Source organism: Orbicella franksi, chromosome 12 (assembly GCF_964199315.1).
Source record: "Orbicella franksi chromosome 12, jaOrbFran1.1, whole genome shotgun sequence".
NCBI lineage: Eukaryota > Metazoa > Cnidaria > Anthozoa > Scleractinia > Merulinidae > Orbicella > Orbicella franksi.
The window spans coordinates 1,874,555-1,895,913 of NC_138156.1; the positions used below are offsets into that span (position 1 = coordinate 1,874,555).

At 36.9% G+C, this 21,359-nt stretch overlaps 3 protein-coding genes and 1 long non-coding RNA gene across 5 annotated transcripts; 2 read left to right on the plus strand and 2 right to left on the minus strand.

Moving 5' to 3' along the window:
- Window positions 1-578: 578 nt before the first annotated feature.
- Window positions 579-3,540, plus strand: LOC145463274 (uncharacterized). The gene is made up of 3 exons (XR_014041308.1): window positions 579-671; window positions 1,480-1,658; window positions 2,347-3,540. It is a non-coding gene; the product is annotated as an uncharacterized LOC145463274 (long non-coding RNA).
- Window positions 3,541-3,673: 133 nt separating this feature from the next.
- On the minus strand, window positions 3,674-12,936 carry LOC145463264 (glycosyltransferase 1 domain-containing protein 1-like). Its single transcript, XM_081447000.1, has 14 exons — window positions 12,855-12,936; window positions 12,358-12,506; window positions 11,241-11,346; window positions 10,539-10,590; window positions 10,233-10,269; window positions 9,117-9,173; window positions 8,303-8,361; window positions 7,770-7,839; window positions 6,855-6,904; window positions 6,419-6,462; window positions 6,094-6,214; window positions 5,464-5,562; window positions 5,112-5,313; window positions 3,674-4,380 (listed from the first exon to the last, which is right to left on the minus strand). Exons 1-13 carry the CDS (start codon window positions 12,920-12,922, stop codon window positions 5,161-5,163), a joined length of 1,065 nt encoding a protein of 354 aa, XP_081303126.1. The 5' UTR covers window positions 12,923-12,936; the 3' UTR covers window positions 3,674-4,380; window positions 5,112-5,160.
- Window positions 12,937-13,139: 203 nt separating this feature from the next.
- On the plus strand, window positions 13,140-14,756 carry LOC145463273 (centromere protein V-like). The gene is made up of 3 exons (XM_081447011.1): window positions 13,140-13,267; window positions 13,398-13,467; window positions 14,115-14,756. Exons 1-3 carry the CDS (start codon window positions 13,167-13,169, stop codon window positions 14,352-14,354), a joined length of 411 nt encoding a protein of 136 aa, XP_081303137.1. The 5' UTR covers window positions 13,140-13,166; the 3' UTR covers window positions 14,355-14,756.
- A 93-nt stretch (window positions 14,757-14,849) lies between these two features.
- Window positions 14,850-21,357, minus strand: LOC145463271 (centromere protein V-like). 2 transcript variants are annotated; one of them, XM_081447009.1, is made up of 3 exons: window positions 17,483-21,357; window positions 17,112-17,181; window positions 14,850-16,643 (listed from the first exon to the last, which is right to left on the minus strand). In XM_081447009.1, the coding sequence occupies exons 1-3, from the start codon at window positions 17,578-17,580 to the stop codon at window positions 16,389-16,391; spliced, it is 423 nt and encodes a 140-aa protein (XP_081303135.1). In that variant the 5' UTR covers window positions 17,581-21,357; the 3' UTR covers window positions 14,850-16,388. The 2 variants fall into 2 exon arrangements, with proteins under 2 accessions (XP_081303135.1, XP_081303134.1); XM_081447008.1 differs by having other exon boundaries at window positions 17,112-17,184.
- Between the last annotated feature and the right edge of the window lie 2 nt (window positions 21,358-21,359).

A 21,359-nucleotide genomic window follows, 5' to 3' on the forward strand; every position in this document is an offset into this window, starting at 1 on the left:
AACGCCGAGCCCAGAATGTACGGAAATACAGTCTCAAGAATATCCGTGAAAAGCTGAGCGCCTAATAAGGAATTACTTTGAGAACTGCGGGAGTCACGAAGGCCTGACGTCAATATGATTAACGCCTGTCAAGTCGCCCTCGTTTTTCTTTAGAGATATATATTAAAGAAAGTCCTGGTTCGCACGAAGAATGCTGCAGAGTCGTTCTCGAAAAGACCATTCGATTCGCCACCGTCTAAGAATCCACGTTACGACCAGAAAACTTTTCTTTGAAATTAGATTTCTTGTTTTAGCTAGAATACCATTCAGAATGTGAAAATACTCACCTTTTTCTCAATGTCTTCCTGCTCGACACGCTTGCGCTCATCCACCTTTCAGGTTTGTGATGTCACGATGTCACACATGTGGCTTAAGAGCAGGATCTGGGTAAGAGATCCGGCTGCCATAGTAACGTGCTAGAGATCAAGGCTTTTTTTAACTTTTTTATTTATATACGTACTATTTTACTCGTTTCGGTCATTTCGCTTGTTTCGGTGGTTTCGTTTCGGTGGTTTCGGGTTTTAGTACATGCCCAAAATGGCTGAGTACAACATTTTGGACCATTTTGCTAGACAGTACCAAAGAACTCTTAGAAGGTCTCACTATTGCTAAAGAGACAAGTCATTACTCAGGTCACTCAGTCTACACAAACCAATTAACAGCTTTCTTGCACTGAAAGCGCCCATCCAACCCGTGTACCGAACCCAAAATGTAAGCTTAAGTGTCCGGTAGTTTCGATACAAATCGAAGTCGATTCCATACAAATCTGAAGTCGATTCGATACAAACTGAAGTTGAATCAACACAACCGCCTTTTACCTCGTTTGAACTGAGGGAAGCAGTTTCGCTACACAATAAACTAGTTGTTCCAATTAGTGGTTCCATATATAATGGCAACCTCATACCCAGGGTCTCTCGTGTTCCCTCCCTTCCGGAGTGAGAGAGGGCTGAATATGAGAGAGCCTGAAAATCAGAATCACTGAACATATTAAGGAACGTGAATACACTTAATTGGAATATTTCCTCAAGTTTACTTTTGCAACAAAATGACTTCAGTTTGTAGCAAATCGACTCTAGGCGTAAACCTTTAAAAAATCCCTTTTGGATATTTTCTGGAACTGCACATTTTGAATGTTGGGAGAGAGATTCAAAAGCAAGAAAGATGATTGCAGTAAGAGGATCATGTAAAAAAAGTGCCTGCTCACAGGTTATTTTGTTCACTACTTACTGGTTGAAGAAAAAATACCTGGGAGGGGGGTGCTGACTGCCACATGAAAAGATTGGGGATACTTGTCATCTCAGTTAGGAGTGCAAATCATAGGTTTTGGTCTCTGTCGGGTGCTCAGGGTGAAACACCACTATTTTTAGCCATCCAGGTATCTTTTAGGGTAACATACTTGTAAAGTAACAACAACAAAATGCTGTCACGTCTGTTTTACAGTGACATCTTTAGCCAAGCCTGACAACCTTGATGAAGTAAAGGCCAAGCACAACTGTTTGATTAAAGAAGGCAAAAAATTAGGAAGAAGAGGATGTCTCGAACAAGCCCTGGACTTATTTCAGAGAGCCTATGAGATATTTGAGTCTGAGAAGTTGCTGAGAAAATTTGAAAAAGTCAAGGTAAAGATAACATTTGCCATTCAGCTGTCTGTGCTTTCTCATTGTGTGCACCTGGTACGTCCCATAAAGAGTGAAACTGTAGATAATAGTCCTAATAAATAAAATATGTAGATGTCACGAGAAGGTACTACCCTCATTTGCTAATTTATAACCAGAAGTCAAATCGTTAATTTTAACACTGTCAGGGAATTTCAAAAGCTGACATTTCAAGCATTAAGCTCTTTGTCAGAGCAAAGTGAGCCTTTGCAGGTTATTTTTAAATTTGACTTTGATCACAGTTCATACATAGTTTAAAACATCTAGGTAGGTTTTACACTGTACTTCCTTGAAGACCCTACAGAACAGGTTCTTTAAAAACTATCAATGAATGGTAACATTGCTCAGCTTCTCAATTTGCTGGTCTTGTTGTTTTCTGTGGGTCATAAACATGTTGCCTTTATGTGGACTGATAAATAAAAAGTTGCTTTGAAAGTAAAAACTCTATACAAACAACTTCTCTCTGAAAGCACAAGTGAATGATGAAAAAAACAAGACATTTGAAGATATATATCTGTCAATAACATGCTGCGTATGGGAGATATCATGCAGTAACTTCAATTCAATTGACGGACCTTATCACAAAATTTTTCTTATGGTTAATTATGCTTAAGGTGGTAAATTTTTCAAGTGCCTTCATAATTTTTGCCAGGAAGCTATAGAAACTTACCAGTTGGAAGAAGGACAGACAGAAGAAGGAAACAAGGATGAAGAAGAAGATGGTGATGATGATGGAATGTGTGATGTTGGTGATGGGTTTTCTCTAGCATCCGAGATTTATAAGTCATTGTATCAATACCAATTGGAGGGCATCCTTCGGTTCTGGAGGTTGTTTAAGAAAGGGATCGGAGGCATCCTTGCTGATGACATGGGGTGAGAACAATACTATAGTGTGTACAATGATGTGTTTATTAAGGTGGCCGAACACAGTTTTCAAGCACGCTTTTGCTGATGCAATTCAGCACGTGCACAAGGATTGCAAAAGACAAACATGCCGTCAATAGTGATCATTTTATTTACTCAACACCCACATTATCTGTGCTATTTTTCTCTATAATTGAACGCAGTGTATTGATTACTTTAGTCTTTTACCACAAAGATATGTTAGAAAAGGTAACGATGCAAAGAACCCAGCAATTCTAAGCTTTTTCTTTGTTACCGAAAGAACCCAGTTAAATGCAATGCATGCGTAGTAAGTCAAAAAATTGCAATTGAAAGAAAAATTGCACTCTCAGAAATATGCTTATTTCTCAAGAACCACTCATTAGAATTTCACAAAATTTGGCACGAAAATACTTTAGGAATTAAATAACTGGAGTATTGAAAATAATTGAACTTTAACAAAGGAAATTCTAGATATTCCAGTAAACCTTCAACAAGGGATAATTAAAGATCTCTCTGTTAAGTTATTAGCAAAATGGTGTTAACTTGTGAGAATCGTTACAAGTTTGTTGCATGCAAATTATAAAGAAAATCTAATGACTAGATTTTTGACAAATAAACAAAACCGATTTTAAAGGCCTTTTTATTTTTTATTCATGTTGCCATGGCAACGGGACTCGTGTCAGCTTAACCATCAAAAAACCAACGTTTGTGTTGTTAACTTGCTTGTTGCCATTTTTGGCGACCGAGAAATCAAGGGTTTTAGAGAAAAAGGTGAATGAAACACAGGTATCAAAAACTGTGTTCAGCCACCTTAAACATTGTATACGTGTACCAAATTAATGCTCTGCCATTAACCATCAGTGATACAAGCAATCATAAAAAAATTTGGGCGCTTTTAAAGAGGCCTGGTAACTAGTCGAAATGTAGGCTCTCTCTTTTACTAGTTTTTGACTATGTAGGGTTGCTGAGAAGAAAAAAATTCTGCGCTTTTGAACAGAGGGCTGATAGCAAGTCAATGCATAGTCTTTCTTTTGATGAGACAAATCCATATGCAAACTGTACAGATTTTTCCTGCCAAAAGACTTGGAATATTTTTTGACTTGAAATTAGACTCCATTCAAAAGTGCAGACCTTTTTTCCAAGGCAAACACTTTCCCGCCAAAAGACTTCTACAAGACAATTTTCTGCCAAAAGACCTTTTTTTCGAGCCAGAAATCATGCTACATTATCAAAGCAAGATTTTTCTAGCCAAAAGACACAAGACAGTGAGTTCCACTACAAAAAACTTGAATATTTTCTTTCTTCTATACTAAGCTAAATTAAGGCAAGTGATTTTTTCTCAACTAAAATCCACCCACCAAAAACTCAACTTTATTTCATATCTCTTAGTATCTTATAAAATAAACACTTTCCGACCTTGAGACTTCTTCAACTCTTGCTACGGTTTTTCTGATGGACAATGGATTGCAATTAGTGACATTAGTCTGAACATGTGCTCCTAGTGTTTTAAAATAGTTTGTTAATTCATTCATGTCTTCCTCTCATGGCTGGCTGTGCAGAATGTGGCCCACTTCTTATGGGCAGCAGATTGTAATTACATTAATGAAGTGGTCTCTTTCAATGGTTGGTGAGAGTATCCTTATCATAACAGATTGTATGTATCACCTCTGGTCCAATAAACCACGATCACAGTTTGTTAATGTCCATTTTCGAATGGGTTCTCATTTGTGTCCCTTGATCATAGCACGCTGTGTTGCATCAGAGCCCCATGTTTCAACTGTGTTGATTTTCACACCTTCAACTGGAAATCAATGTCAAAACTTTAGTTAATACATTACTTGCAAAAAAAAATCAGACGTTAAAATCTCGGACACTTTTTATCGCGTTTCGGACACTTTTCTGAAACATAACATATTAAGTAAATTTACGCCCTCAAAACGCGAATTATACTATTATTATACCTGTGCAAATGATAGTTTTACTGTACACTCAAGGTTTTACAGATACACCAACAAGAAAATGTAAGCAAAAATTCTTACGTATTTCAACAAGTGTCTCAATAAGAGTTCACTCCATAGAGGAAATGAAGAGCTTTGGAGCTACTTAAAAGTCTTAATCTGTACTGTACAGATTTGGGATGCTTAAAATTTCAGAAATTTAAAAATTTCGGACGGTTTTATTTCGGACACTTTCTCGTCCGAAATTAAAATTGTCAGAAATCTTTTGCAAGTAATGTACTTGTCTGTTTTCTTTTTTGTATGTAGTTACACTTTAAGGGTTGTTGAATTCTCCATTCACTCTTCTAAAACACACATTACGTCTGAAAATAAAAAAAAATCCCCACAATGTTTCTTTTTTTCATCACAGCTTTTGGAAACAAAAGGTCTATGTAATCAATGTGAAAAACTGAAATCTTGCAAATTGGTCAATTTTGCAGCCTACTGAGCGTGTTGGTTAAATTAAAGGTAAAAACTACCAGTAAAACTAGTTGTTTTTTGCATTACAGGAGCTTTGCTTTTGTATTTACAATACCTGTTCTTTCTGGTTCTCTTTGAAGTTGTCAGAGTCATTGGTCTAGCTGTTAGTGTGGAGCAAGCTTGTCCAGAAGCCTCTTGTATGTTTTCTTTTCGCCTTCAATAGAGTGATGTTCACAAACATACTTTTTTGCATTTGTTGTTATGTAATGGCACAGTGAGGGAGATTCCTTTAACTCTTTGGCAAGGGTGACAAATTCCTTCAAGAGGAGAAGTAAAATTTCATCAGATGAGTACTGCACATTGTCAAAAGCTTGCCATCTCATGCCTATCTGCAGTACAAATCCTTCTGACTTGTTATTGCATGACTTCTTTATACAATAACAATCAAACATTTCTAAAGTACATACTTCAGGTGTATTGAAGAGAAGTCCCGTCTCTCGTTGTTTTATCAGAGCAGAATTACCAGGGATATTCCGTGCCAGTACAGGTACACCCAATGCCATGGACTGTTATTTGAAGCAATTAAAAATTGTTAGTGTGATGCAAATTAAACCATCTCTGTGTTGAGTTGCTGTAAAAGTCAAAGACCAAATATATCTGAGTTTTAACAAGTAGCAACTCATAACCACTTTGTGAAAGGCAATTAAATGTTTGTTTATTGAGAAAACAATAAGATGTTAAAACAGCTCTCAAAAATAAAATATAATTGAAGGGTTTCGTGCAAAAAGGGCGTATATCACTTTTGGGATTGAGCTGACTTTTTTGGCATACATTATTTCTCCAAAACGAAGCCCAAATTACCAAAAACAATTACAGAACGATGCTTTTCATGTCAAAACAAGTCAGTCTGCCAAAAATTAGCTTGATCCTGAAAAAATGAAAATCGGCCCAAAAAGCGATATACCCCCTTTTTGCACAAAACCCTTCAATTATTATGTATGTACGTATGTCTACATGTATATGCCCAGAAATTAATGAATATTAAATAATAATGTATATTAACAAAACAGTGATGAGTGAACGTATCAGTTACATACCTCTAGAACTGCAGATGCCATTCCTTCACTGGTTGAACTGTTGACAACGGCAAAGCAAGTTTGCATTGCTGCATGAAGGTCACAAGCTTGTAATGATGGCAATACAATGACTCCAGGAAATCTGAAAGATATTCAAACACACCAAATAGGTTTTAGTTTCACCATTTTCACATTTCTTTCATAATACAGCATACATTAACAGTTGTTTCTCATACCACCAAATTGTGTCAATTCTAAAAATATTCTTGAGGAACCCTTTAACTAAAGTTAAAAAAAACACCCATGTACATGTAGCTGGTATTACAGTTACTATTAAAAATTGTACCTCTTGACTTTGCATTTGACCTCTCTCGCAAATTCAGTGTGAAGCTAAAAATTGAAAAATTATCAAAACAGTCAAACAATTCAAAGTTTTTTGTCAGGTTGCCTCAACAGGTCACTGGTACCCATGACCACTCCTGGGTGAGGAAAAGCACTCTGTGAAAAACAGTGTCTTGTCCAAAATCAAAACACAATGACTGAGGCTGTCACTTGATCCTAGTCCGCTCGATTTGGAGACTCTTAGGCCAGCTCATCTCTCATGTGGTACACTGTACAACAAGGAATATTTCTAGGCAAGATGATGATTTTATTTCAAATTATTCTCATCACCTCTCGAACAGCTTGGCTTAATTGTGCCGATATTTTCTTCTTACAATATCAACATATAATCATGTGCATCATTTTTGAATGGATCACAGAGTTAATGAGTACTGACTAACCTCTGGTCCAACTACAACCAAGTGGACAAGATGGTCCTCTTTATGCCACTCTAAACAATAGTAAGTAAAAGTAACAAATATTAGCCATTGTAATAAAAATGTAATGAAGAAACAATGATGAAACTAAAAAAGCTTCTACTGTCTTAAGGTTAAAAGAAAACAGACAGAACAGCCTTTAGTCGGAGTGCAAGAGCTGACTAAATTAAACACAGTGTCTTAATAGACATGTTGCCCAATACCAGACCACTGGCAATGAGGACAACTTCAGTCAATTCTCTGGATACTTGTTCTGGCTTCAGTTCTTTTGCAACAGTGTCCACAAATATGTCTAATCAATCAACTGATAATGTTCCATTAATCTTAACTAGACATATTCTGATAAGCTCAGTAAGTAAGTATCACCCAAGCTGAGACTCAAATTTTAATGTGTTCCTCTTGCAAGACAGGGAAGATTAAATTGTTCTCATAATGTTACACACCTAACAGAAGGACTCCCAGATAAAACGGACGGGGTGCTCATTGGAAATTTAAAAAAATACCCAGAAGACCAAGATCCTGTTTTGTGGGCATGGCTTGAGGTTTTTTTCACCCCTAAGAGGTACCCATTCTGAATCAACACATTACTTGACACTTTCTTAATTTTAAATACTGATAAAGATGAATGTTTTGAACCTTCTACTCATACAATACATACATACATATAAGTTATTTCCTCTCATAAATTGTCAAATATCTCCCCTCATATTTTTTTTCCGCTTAATACCCTGAAAGGTACCAAGAAAGCACCCGCTGAGAACCTTTTGAGCCTTAACAACATAACAGGTACCAAAACCAAGTTTTTAACCCCTAAAAGGTACAAAAAGCACCCCCATTCTTTTTATATGGGAGTTGCCCCCCTCCTGGCGTTACACAAACCTGCTATTGATGCTGCCAAGTAAAGTGGATCTTTAACTGGTCTTAAACCAGCAACCAACAGAAACACAACCTATGTAAAAGATATTTGATGCCTGTTTCAGTTCAAGACTTACTGTGATTGTGAACTGGTAAGACCCTCCTAACAAATCGTACACATGATTTAAGATTTGAATTTAGTACTTTTTGAGTAATAATAAGTAATTTTTAGGCCTTTGACCAATGGTGAATTAGTGCAAGAATTTGTTACAGAGTTACATGCATGCAACCTATCCATGTAGGATTTATAAATGTAACTGAAAATATTGAAGTCAAAACAACTGAGTGTGGATTCACTACCAGCCCTATTGGAAAGGAAATTCCAGGGGTTGGGAGGGTTCAAACTAAAGTACCATCCATGGTGGGGGTACATCATGGATATTTTTTGGAATCTCGCATTCTACTGGTTTATCTCAAAATTTTGTGAGGTCAGTATTCGAAAAAGTGATGAAAGAACATCTCATTGAATCTGATATTCTTTGGAATTATCAACCTACCATGCCAGGGCTCTCATGTTCAATGCAACCATTTGGCATCGGACACCGCTTCTGTGGATCTATGAAAAAAGAGAAACAACTAATCAAAATAATATAAAAATTAATTAACCCTTTGAATACCAACTACGCATACATGCGTAATTAATGGTCATGCTCTTTGTACCACTTGTGACGTCATCAATTTAAATGTCATCAGATATTCTTGATAAGCAGATAGTAGTGCTAGGCTAGCCCTTTCCGCGCAATGGTCAGGTTTAGATATCAACAACATTCCGACGTCGCAAATTGAAAAACAATGTTATTAGTTTTGGTGCAAAAACGGTGGTAGAATGGTCCACTATGCCTATGATTGATCAAGGTCCATTTCTAGGCTTCGCCCGTAATTAACATCCAACTTTTCACCGCAGCCAGAAAGAACATACAATGCAAAAGGTAGCCAGTGTAAAAGGGCTGAGAAAAACAGAAAGGAAAGGGCCAACAAACAAAATTGAGACCGGTTAATGGCAAAAAAAAGAAAAAAAAAAAAGAAGTCCAAATTTTGGCTTATGCGCATGCCCGGAATTGAAGTTTTGCTCCATTTTGCACCTAATCCTCAAAAAATCTCTCCTTTTAGTAAAAAAAAGCTTTTTTAGCAAAACTTAGGCTTATTTAGCGTTGTGGCAGCTAAGAAACCTGACTAAATGGTTAAAAACGGTATTTTTTGGCAAAAGTTTGGTATTCAAAGGGTTAACTAAATATGGACTAATGGATTATTGGAATGATAGCAATAGACAAAAAGTATAACATTACTGATGTCTAGTTTATAAATGCTTACTGGTGACTTGTCTCAAGTGCTTGTGAAACTGGAATCCTGAAGGCTTGACACAAACTGCTGCAATGACGTAAAAAAAAAATTTAATTACTTTAACATATTTCAAACTGGATTACAGTCTTTCCCGTAAACCGTGAACACCAATCAGATATGAGATGAAACCACAAAAGATAACCGCCAAACCGCAACGTGGATTAGTCATGACTTGACATGAAACAACGAGCTGGCTTGGATTAGACCTAAAGCAACCGTAAATTGTCAAAATTTACTATGGCACGAATTGCCTCATTTGTTGAGTGAAGGTTTGTCAGCTACAAAAAAATATGGATTGAAAACTACCAACCACAGCCCTAGCATGACTTTTTGAACTGCATGTGAAACGAACACCATCCAGAATCGCTTCCAATTGGCTCACTTTTTTGCTCTCAGACGTGCTGTCTAGCCATGTCTGATCCTTTCTACTCGATTCAACATCGCTTTTCCATAGTATATTGCTCATACCTATTCTTTGCTTATAAATAAGCTGAAATAGAAAAAGAACAATTTCGGTATTTGAAAACAGTAAAACTGAAGCTATGTCGTGGAAGAAGCCAGTTTGTTGTTTTGTGTCAAGTTGTGACTAATCCATGTTGTGGTTTGGTGGTTGCCTTTTGCAGTTTCATCTCCCATCTGATTGGTCGTGAAACAATAAAACATTCCATAAATTTTGTCTGGTGTTCACGGTTTTACAGAAAAGACTGTAATAATTTTAAAAAAATTTTTTTGTCTATTTAAACAAACTTAAGGGTCATTAATAAATTAATTAACAGTAAGAGTTTACTGGCCAATGCTACCACATATTAATTAAGATAAATCCTTGAATTTTTTAGGGATAAAAAAACAACTAGTGTCATTGCATTCTCCAAGGCCCTGAAGAAGAAAATCTGAGATTCCCAGGAGTTTTCCAGAAATTCTAGGAATAGCACAAACCCTGCCACCACTGACAGCAGTGACTGATAACAGTGACTGATAACAGTGACTGATAACAGTAACATGAGCTACCTTTGCAGTCATGGTTCAATGCAATGGCAGTGGGTATGCCAGACAGATAAACATATTGTAACATAATAATAATATTACCTTGTGGCTGTAAAATGATCTTTTCTTCACACTTTGGCTGTGAACAAAGCGAAAATTACTCAGTATGTGACCCTCCACATGAATATTGGGGGACTTGTTACAAAAGTGCTCTGAGGATATAGTTTGGTTTAAAAAAAAACTTACAACCTGTTGGAAAACTATTTGAAACACATTTAAAATGTGCTAAAAATCTAGGTCCTATTCTGTCTCAATTATTTTATGGGCAGCAAAGCAGCAAAATCCCATTTCCAGCTTCTATTAGATGGTGCTTGATATTCCCTGACAATCACTCTTCATATTACTCACCCATAGATCCCGGGCTTGCTTTTTCATTGAATTGCTAAATGCAACAAGATACCTACAAGAAAATTGATCTCATCAATAACAATGTTACCTGGATCTTGTAAAAGTAAAATATAATTATTAACTAGATGCCCTGACAAATCATTTTCTTGATCCATAGTAACGTTGTTTAGGAACCAGTTATCCGTTCTTGGTTTACAGTGAGATACATAATCATTTAAAGAGCAGAGAACTGGCCCGTGCTTTCACAAACAAAATTATTGCTCATCAGTTGTGCTTTTAAATATTACCAACCAAGCTTTTTAAGAGCAACACCACTGACTGTGCCATTTTAACCGCAATGTTTTCAAGGTGTATTTTTTAGTTAGTCTCCCCTACTTGTAAGAGGCGTGGTGGTCTCATGGTTAATGTGCTCGTCCCTGGAGCAAGCGGTCCGGGTTCAAACTCTGGCCCTGGCACTAGCATCCCGTCCAGGGGGAGTTGAAATACTCCTTGCTGCTTCACGCTAAAGCAACCGGGATAAGCTCTGGTATCTATGAGCCATCAGCTCTAAGGCTTCACTTTTTCCCCCCTACTTAAGAGTCACTCACAACACACTGTATTGGCATCTCTGGTATCAACTGGAAAACTACAAATGATCTATTTTGTGGTCAGGAATAAGTTCTAGGAGCAAAAATACAGACATGTAGAGTTATAATGTATTACCTTGCCTTTTCTACTGCTTTTCTCATAGTTTCCAACTTGTCCTTGTTCTTGTAGTGCTCATTAAGATCAGTTCCTCCAAATATGATGGAGAAAGGTACAGGGCAATCTGATATAATTAACATTTAAGTATATGAAATGTCAGTTCCTGTAATGGCTCATTTTACTTAACAGTTTCACCTCATCTCTGCTTGATGTATTTTATATTTTTATGGTGTAATTTGTATAATCCCCCAATCGTCAAAATTATTTTTATTTGATCAAACTAATATCCCTAGCAAGCTTATCCCTGCTGTCACTCGTCATATTTTCTAGTTTCACTGCATAATTTGCCCTACACTGTATTTCACCTCCACTGCTCTACAAACTTGTCAATTTTTGTAATCTACATGCTTTAATATAATTATTTTTGTGATATTAAAGATGATTTCCAGTCCTTATGTTTATAAACATTATAACTCTCACTCTATGAAATGCAAATTGATGTTATTCGTTACAAATCACATACCTTATCTTTGAGGCCTTTCAAATTCTTTTTTCCAACAGCTTCATTGATTTTTACAGCTGCTTTTTTTATCAAGTGATATGACAAAGAATGAAGCATTACGCTTTGACTGCTTTGCATCCATAATGGCAGTTTTTTGAAACTTTGAGTTTATTTCATGTAAGTAGCTGCAAACAGTAGATGAAACAAAACAAAAAACGCAAACAAACTTTCAAGAATGCCCAGCATGGACTGGAAATCATCTTTAATGCGAGAAAATTATATACCGGTAACACAGTATCAGAATAGTCTCTGTTAAGTTTAAACAATTCATTTCAAGGTTGCTTCTGTCCTAGACGTTGCCAGAAAATAATATCAAAAAAAAGTTTACAGCGACATGTCCTTGACGAAACGGCTGATTTGGAAAACTGTTTTTAGTAACTAGTCCAGTTTGCTTTTTGGGGTGTGTCTATCCCTATCCCAAATAACAACACATATTAAGATGCTAGAGATATGAGGGTAGCCATCTTCCCAAACCCATATTTTGTTCTCTCACTTGACTTTATAAATTAAAAAGAAAATTCATTGTTTGCCCAATGAATTTCAACAAAAGTATGAACATTATTTATGTTATACCTAACAAAAGTCTTCCAGTTCTCCACGCATGAATACCAAGAACACATGCCAGATTATGTTTGTAAACAAATTCCTTGACTGACAAACTATCCTTGAAACAGGTAACACAGCGAAGCCAGCAATCAACGTTACAATCACTTAAACATCTCCTGAAAATTCATGAACACGAAATACAGCATGATCATAAATCAATTAGATTTTCATGTATCATAAAGATGTATCTTGGAAAGTTTGCGATAATTAACTATTGGTTACTGTTACCATCAATTTGTACAAAACAGGTCAAGTAACACTTATTCAATTTGCAACCGAGCGAGTCCCTGGACGTGTGGTCATAACATATGCATTTCCGCACTATCTCACGGAGCAATCAATCAATCTTTACATCAATTCATCTTGGAGGAAAGAAAAGGCAGATCATCAGCTAATGATTCGATATTCAAAGATGTATCTCATTTTGCTTGAAGACTGGTCAATATTGATATCAGGTCACCTACTTTATTCGATCGGCTGTGGAAAAATTTCCAGTCTCCGACGTCAGCGAAGCAATAAGCAAGATCTTCATGAATTTAAGGCAGTTTCTTTACCAACTGTTTGGCAGAACATTGAAATTAACAAATTGTTGAAAACAATAACAACATTTGTGATGACCTAATTGCCACGGGGCATCGAACGCCACGTGAATGAATTTAGTAACCGCGCTTTCTACACCACTCCTCCGTCAACTCCCCCGAGCGTGACGACTCTAGTGTTTAGTCTTAACTCAGACCCTAACCCGAACACTGAAACGCCTGCCTAATTTAGTGAAAATGGCGGACGTAGAGCTAGTGAAACACAAAGGTGGTTGTCATTGTGGAAGGGTTCGATTTGAAGTTATGGCGCCAGCAGTAATTCATGTTTACGACTGCAAGTAAGTTGTGAACAAATACACTGGTGGACGAAACATTTATGAGGAAATCGTTGTTACAAAGTCTGTAAACCTCACACCTGCATCACTGGAGCATTCGAAGAAAAACTTTATTTTTTTTTCTCCCCAACAGCTGCAGCATTTGTACAAAGAAGCAAAACAGGCATTTTATTGTTCCACGGGATGATTTTACCTTGTTAGAGGTAGTGCACCTGGCAAAGTTATACTGGAAGGGGTGTGGTGGGGTGAGGGAGTTATGGAGCTAGGTATGGAGGAATTTGACAGCTATTTCCTGAAAAATCTCAGTGACCTTTTTAAGGTCGATAAAAGTGCACTGTAGGCATATGAAGGGCATAAAATTTTCGTGGAAGATGTCAAAAATGGTATATAAAATGATAATAAGGGTTTGGACCTCGGGTCAAAGCATCCATGTTTAAAACCTGTTGATTATCCCAACCCACTAACAAGCCATCGTTCGTGACTTACAATGTTTTGCAATAGTAAATTATTGATGAAATCAGTGACTGACAACATTATGGTCTACACATATTTTATAATTTCCTGTACTTTATTAAATAATGTGTTGTGTGAGGCAGAGAGAAAAATGACAAAAGTAAACAATATCATGGGCCACTCAAGATATGTTTTTGTTTTATGTTTATGTACTTGTGTATGTTATGTATATTGATCAAAGGCTTGTCCTCGCTATTTCTCCAATACCATCACCTCTATGTGGTCTGTATAATTTTTGTTGACTTATGTGGTTGATTTTCTCATATCTTAGTTTGTGTTACATTATTGTTAGATCCCCCCTTGTTATGTTTTAAGATGCAACTTTCTCTTCATTTAGGGTAAAGAAAATTTAACATGCTATACTTTCAATACCCATGCTGCGAAGCACCTTTTCTGCAAGACATGTGGTGTACAGAGCTTTTACATCCCTCGTTCTAATCCAGATGGTTATGGAGTCATGCCACATTGTTTGGATGAGGGTACAGTGGAGAACATAGAACTAGAGGCTTGTGATGGACAAAATTGGGAAAAGTTCATTGCAGGAAATCCTGAAATCAAAGAACGATCTAAGAAATAGGATCAAAGAAAAATCCCATAGTAATCTCTTGCTGGAAATAAAAGAACCTTGGGATCTAATGCATGAAATGTTTAATAACATTGAACTTTTAATTTTGTTTCGGTGTAACTGCTCTGAAACCTTCCCGGAATTGTTTGCCCTACTCAGAAATCATGAGCTCAATTCGTAGTAAAATGTAAAACAAACCCACAAATTTGTTAATAAGGCCTATTTTTATCAATTTGCATGATTTTTGTGCATTTTATTGAAAAAAAATTAGCTGTCTCTTAGTTATTGACTTTTGAATGTACCAGTAGCTAGCTCACCAGGCAGGAGGCCACAGGTGTAAAATTTTAAACCATACCAGGCATGTCTCAGTAGATGTCACATGAACTGTAAAGAATGTAATAAAACTGTTTATCATGACTCTTGATTTAAGAATACCTGGTAATTTCTAACACCAAAATAAATACTCAGCTACAATCACATATCCAACCTTCTGGTCTAAACACTCTGGTTATCTGAATAACAAAATGCTAATGGAGGCAACAAAAAACCTCATCTGCCCAGCCCTAAACAAAGCTAACAAAGCGGGACACTAAAAAAAGGAACTGCTGCCCAAGAAACAAAGCTTAAAATAATAATTATCAAGAATGCTGTCAACACTGGCCGCTAGAAAAGTTAAGTCTTTAGAACCCCCATCTCCTGTATCCAGATGTGATTGTGTTGGGCTTCACACTCAAAAGCTTACTTGACCATTTGAAAGTGAACTATTCCAGTTAGCCAGAAAAAAAAACTGTCTTTACCCTTGCCATTAGCCATAGCAACTGGGGTTGATCTTATTTCTTGTGGGATAAATGAGCAGGAAGAAAGGGTCTACTTCCTTGTTGCTCAAAGCAACTGAAAAAATCCTACTTCTGATTTATTTTATTTTATGAGAAACGGTATTTTAATTAATTATTTCATTTATTTTATTTATGTACTGTTATTAGAAATATTTTACAGGATTTAACTAATTTATTTTTTATAGTAATGTAAGCGCATTGAGTTTTTTTAAATGCACCCAAAAAACTTTATTATTATTATTATTATTATTATTATTATTATTATTATTATTATTGTTATTTCTCAGAAACATCTTTCAAACAACATACTAGACCATGTAACTTGCCCACTGAAGTTAATGCCTAGAAGTCACCTAAGGCAAGCTGCTGTTTAGATTGGGAGTTACAATAAATGTATGTATGATAAAATCATAAACAGAAGAGTCGGGACTTACACCTACCAGGAACGTTGCCTAAAATCAGTATGTACTGTAACAAATATATACCTAAAATACCATTCACCAGATGCAGTAAATTTTCAATAAGCACTATAAAAGTTACAATAATTTATTTTAAAAACACACTGGAGAATGCTGATTTCTACTGTTCCACTGTTTTTTGGAGGGAGAGTGTTCCATTGCTTCCCCGACATAACAATGGTGAGCAGACAAGCAAACAGTACTGCTGTCTTGTTTTACTCATTTTTTTCACGCAACCGTTAAGTCAATTTCTACTCTAGATTATACTGTTCTTGAGTTTTAAAATGACAAAATGTATCAAAAATTCTAGAAATGTGCAATATCTGGGATGGGGAAATCTAAGCTTCTTTGAAGTCCAGCTCACCTTACTATTTTACAAATTTTAGTTTGCAATCAGTACCATTTCTAAAACACTAATAAGTTACTCAGGCTTCATATACAATCAAGTTGTAACATGAAAACGGTCAATATTTTGACCAACTCCAGAGCTTTCAAGCTACTTGGACATTGAAAGTATCCTGAAACATGACAGCAACATGACTCAACTTTACAGTATAAAAGTTGATTAAAGTCTCTAACTCAGTTAAAATGTATACTGGTATCCACAGATTCAAATAATTTCCTTTGTCGTGAAACTGTTAAGAAGCATGAAAAGGGCTAGCTAAACAGTGTATAGATCTTAATAGATGAACACATAGCACCGTTCATAATTTACAAGACTACCATCAGAATACTAATGTGCTATGTATGTACTATTCCACATTCTCAGTAAGGTTTCTTGCCTTGGGATTCTCGTCAAGGTATTTCTGCCAGTTTTTCCAGTCTAAGGCATTACAAGGAACAATATTGACTTTCTTCACTGTTCCCTCATCCAAACAATGCAGTGAAATGCCACGCCCATTAGGATTAGTGCGAGGTTGGTAGAATGGGTGGATTCCACATGTTGTACAGAAGTAGTGCTTAGCTTGGTGAGTGTTGAAAGTGTAACATGAGATATGCTCCTCTCCCTGATAAACAGATGAAAAATAGCAGCCGTTCAAAGCCTTGGCTTTAAAATCCCATAAAGATGTCAGAAATATGCACGAAATAGCACCTCACTGAAAACTAGTTTTTTTTAATTATTTTATGTGTGGCATGTCCACACTCCCCCTAAGTTGTCATACCAACTGCTGCAGCCCCTGTATTTCAGCGTCCTGGATCTGCTGCTGACGAGTGCAATCTTTAATCGGGGGGTGGTAGGGGTGCATATTACCTGCCTGTCAATGATTTTTACCGCTTATCGAGTCCTTGTTACGTACAGCCATGTAGTTTAATAAGAGTTTTCTCACCCTTTGAGTGTTGAGTGTAATAGCAGGCCTGCAAACTTAGTTAAAGCTTACTTTATTTCGACCAAACCTGTTTACGGTTAATTGTTTATTTCTACAACCACGTCCCGCAAAATTTCCTAAGTAGCCCTTCTGCTAGTACTTGCTTACCTCTAATAATTTAAAATTCTCCTTTGGAACAAGAACAGGTAACATTCCTTTCTTTACACATATGCTACAGCTGCTGATAATATTTTCAAATTAGCAAAAGAAGTTCAACAATGAAGACCTATAAATGTTAATCTGAACTACATTGTCATGCAAAGCAGAATGTCACGCGAATCTCACGCGAATCACGCGGATTTCAGCAAACCTTGAGAGCCTGGGCTTCCTCTGAAAGAAGAAGCAACAATGAATAAATAAAGGAGTAATAACTCATAGTCGTTAAAGCCTTCACGATTTCGCGATTTTCTTGTTAAGTGGGCAAAGTGTAGGCCATGAAGTCTAGTGAAGTTTAGTGCAGAAATTGATTAGGCTATTACTTGCAATCGTAGGCTTTGAGCTCAGCCTTGGCTAACACCTCAAACCGAACTTTACCACAATGGCATCCTCCAGTGTGTTTGACGAGATCAACAGACATTGTCAAATGCAAAATAGAACGCGCCTCAACAAGGCAACCAAGGCCTGCAATAACCTGTAGGCTTTGCTGCCTGGCCACTCTTGTCACTCTTCTAGTAAGTCACACAATCATATCAAATGCACGACATAGGTTAATCCTTCTTTGTTTATGTCGATGTCTGAAAATAAAAGAAAAGCAAACTTTTGTCACAGGGGCGTAGCCAGGTTCTGGAACCCCCCTTTTGGGTTATGAAAATGGGTTTTATTTCAAGAGAAAAAAAGTATCGGAACCCCCCTTTCGAAATTCCGCGAGACGAGATTTTCGTTTTTAAAGAACAAAAGAAAATCAATTTAAAAAGGCATCACATGATATATCGCAGGTTATAATATTATAAGGGTACATAAATTGGACGGATCATACGAGCCTCCCGTGCCTACTTCCAGCCTTGCTAGTTTCTCGCTTGGGAAACCCTGTACAAGCCGCTTTGCAGTACTATGCAGATGTCCTACCATTACCCCGGGTTTTTCATGAGGAACTTTTCCGTTGGCGGGGCAACTGGCTAAACGTGGATCAAGACCTACCCAGCAGTGCAGCTCAGGCATCAGAAGAATGCAACCATGAATTCTTTCCAAACGTACATAAGTTGCTGCGTATCTTATGTACGTTGCCAATTACTCTGCAGAATGTGAGCGATTGTTCAGCACATTGCGGCGACTGAAAACTTATCTGAGGGCGACCATGAACAGTGAGCGAGAGTCTGGACTTGCGCTAATGAACATCCATTATGATGGCAAATTGACACTGGTGCAACAATGGACATTTTTGCACGGAAGCATCCACGGCGCCTCCTTCTTTCTGATATTCTAGCTGAGTGAACGGTAAATCACAAGTCTACAGCATTTGATGAAGTATGTAATATGTTAAACAACTATTATATTATCCATTTTCAATATTATTACGGTCCATCTCTTCAGGAAGTGAGATTTACAATCCCCTCTTAGAAATGCTAGCTACGTTTGGCGCTGAAATTATTTGAAATTTGTGCTCAGAATCGAGGAAACACCATTTCTGAAGACCCAAAATTCAAAAATTTTCCGGGGGAGCATGCCCCCGGACGCCCCTAGTAAAGAGCGCCTCCAGCGTTCGATTGTCAATCGGGCAAGCAATATACATTAGGAACCCCTCTATGCAAAAAGGCTGGCTACGCCCCTGAGTCAATCTCTCAACTTACAGAAATAGAGAGCATGATCTTACAGTGACAGCGGGTTTGTTTTTCTTGTTTCTTTTTTCATAACCAAGGAACCAAGGAGGTCACAGGCACCCCTAATTGGGCAAGCTCAGCCGCACCCTTCTTAAAAGTTTTAACAGTAAACCCCTTCATTAGAAAAACGATGATTAAGACACACAATGGAGGATTTTTTAAAACACGAAATGGCGCAATGGCATCACGGTTAGCCTAAATAGCGCTCCGGTTAGCTTAAATATCACTGACTCGTTTAAGGCTTAACCCTTACAGACACGTGTGTCCCACATTGACTCTTACCTTAAAGTAAAAGCTATTTCGCCGTTTCTCCATTACATGTTTTTAACACGCCCACAGTGGGTAGTGTTAACAAATTTTATTCCCCTTAGGGTTACAGCACAAGAAAAGAACTATCAGAAATGACAATTGACAATTTAAAAATGAGATGCTGTTAGCTTATTGTTAATTTAAAAATCAATAGCTGCAGATAGTTGCAATGCACTCAGATGTAAAATACTGCGTCACTTCACATCCAGACTGTGCTTCACATTTTTTTTATCTCCTCTGATCTTCGTAGATGCATTTCCTGGTCCAGGCTTGAGAGAAAAGCCCAAAGGCTGAATTCTTGATGATGCATTGGGTTGATCTAGTTGATAATTCCAGCAAGGGATGCTGGCTCTGTTTGTACAGGATTACATAATAATATTTGTTTTGGGAATTTTTTTTGTTGGGATGTAACAAACATGTTGTTACTAACTTGGTCACACTGCCTCTCGGGTATACCCCCGACGAAACCAACATGTTAGAAGGACAAAAAAACGTCAACATTAAAGTCAACTTTATTGCCAACTATTAGAACTAGAATTAGCAAAAACCAAAATTAGATTATTACACCACACAATGTAAAATTTATCAAAAAACTGAAACAAACAATAAAATGATAGAGTTACAACATACCATCAAACACCTTCATTTTTTTTTTTCGGTTTTCTCTCAAAACTACTTCTGGTACTAAACATTAAGTTCTTTTATCCACAAGTTTTGTGATATTGCCTTCCTGTTACGTTTTGCAATAACATAAACTTGTTCTATTTTAGCCTTCAAGTCGCACCTTGCAAAAAATAAGATAACCTTCAGAAGACTCTTCATGATCATCATTTTGCTTTGCAATAATTTTTTTTTCTAAAAAAATCTATAAATTGAATGTGACAACAAAGCATTTAAGATACAATGCAAGTAACAAGGCTTAACCTAATTTCTTATGTTTTGTCAACTCAGTCAACCACATTTTCTTGTGAGGTGAACGACTCACACAAGGTGGATGTACCTTGTTTCTATATATTAATATAACTAGGCAAGGATATTTAAGTTAAAATCTAGTGGTAATAACAATATACTATATCTACACAACAAACTGTACCATTTACTACATATTACTACCTACTTATTCACTGAGAGTGAGGTGTTTATGGGAAAATCTCAAACCAAGTTGGCAGGGCTGAGGTTTAAGATTTTCCCATAAAGACCGAATGTTCAAGGTTAATAAGTTGTTTATTATCTGGCTTTCTGCTTTAGTTTTGCGGGTCCGTAATCAGCCCGTGGGCATTACGGAAGAATGATGCCCTACAATTGGCCAATCAGAGCATGTGTTACATCACCTACAAACACAAGCCATATAATAATATATAATAATGACCTTGTATGCAATATTTTAAAACCTTGAAACCTAATGGTAAAGATTATTTTCACAGCAGCACTCTGCAATAATACTTCTTTTCTATTGTGTTATATTTACAGAATAGTGGACAGAAAAAAAATTCTATCACACCCTGCAATTACAACTAGTTCTATCACTAACTCATGCTTTTAAAAATGCACATTTTCCCTAAGAACACACAAGACAATGCTGAGAAACAAGATTATATCCGATTATACTCTGAGCATTTACAGGCTCACCACCTAGGAAAGTTTGCACTGTCAGGTTAATTATAGATTATTTACTGTCTACAGGAATGAATGCCACTAGTATTACTTCTATCCACACACCTGAGTACTGGTGTCTTAAAGACTACAAAGATATAAAACGAATTTACACCCTTGAAACGTTGTTCTAAAAAAGTTAAATTACAATATTTACTAAGGAGGCCACATCAGCTTGGCTGATTTTCATGCTAGTCCTCCATCTAGATCATTTGGAATTTGGAGATGTTGGTTTTCAGGAAGGAAAACTGGACTGCCTGGTGAAAAGGGACAAGAACCAATGACAAACTCAACCCCCACAAGGCACCAGGCCAGAATTGAACCTGAGCTACACTGGTGAGAGGCAAATGCTCTCTTCCTTAGGCCATCCTTTCTCCCCCATACACAAGCGAAGCATTCATAGCATTTCTTAAAAAGTTAAAGCTATAGGAGGTGGGGATGAATTAAGATGCTGGATTGCCCCTGCCTCATTTACGGAACCTTTTCCACATGTAAAGGTACCTATAACTATGGCTATGGAGTATTTTTATGCAAAGGGCATGCTTACCAGAAATTAAAGAAGACATCTCTTTGGGGG

Bases quoted from the DNA above. Each gene is read 5' to 3' on its own strand.
- LOC145463264 (XM_081447000.1), bottom strand. From the start codon at position 12,922: ATGAAGATCTTGCTTATTGCTTCGCTGACGTCGGAGACTGGAAATTTT. The intron at 6,463-6,854 runs GTTAGTCAGTAC...TTCAATTTTTAG, and splicing joins TGGTTGTAGTTGGACCAGAG to CTTCACACTGAATTTGCGAG. The intron at 6,215-6,418 runs GTACAATTTTTA...AATATCTTTCAG, and splicing joins GTCAAATGCAAAGTCAAGAG to ATTTCCTGGAGTCATTGTAT.
- LOC145463273 (XM_081447011.1), top strand. From the start codon at position 13,167: ATGGCGGACGTAGAGCTAGTGAAACACAAAGGTGGTTGTCATTGTGGA. The intron at 13,268-13,397 runs GTAAGTTGTGAA...TCTCCCCAACAG, and splicing joins ATTCATGTTTACGACTGCAA to CTGCAGCATTTGTACAAAGA. The intron at 13,468-14,114 runs GTAGTGCACCTG...CTCTTCATTTAG, and splicing joins ATGATTTTACCTTGTTAGAG to GGTAAAGAAAATTTAACATG.
- LOC145463271 (XM_081447008.1), bottom strand. From the start codon at position 17,580: ATGTCTGTTGATCTCGTCAAACACACTGGAGGATGCCATTGTGGTAAA. The intron at 17,185-17,482 runs GTAATAGCCTAA...AAATATTATCAG, and splicing joins CTCAAAGCCTACGATTGCAA to CAGCTGTAGCATATGTGTAA. The intron at 16,644-17,111 runs GTAAGCAAGTAC...TCTGTTTATCAG, and splicing joins AGAATTTTAAATTATTAGAG to GGAGAGGAGCATATCTCATG.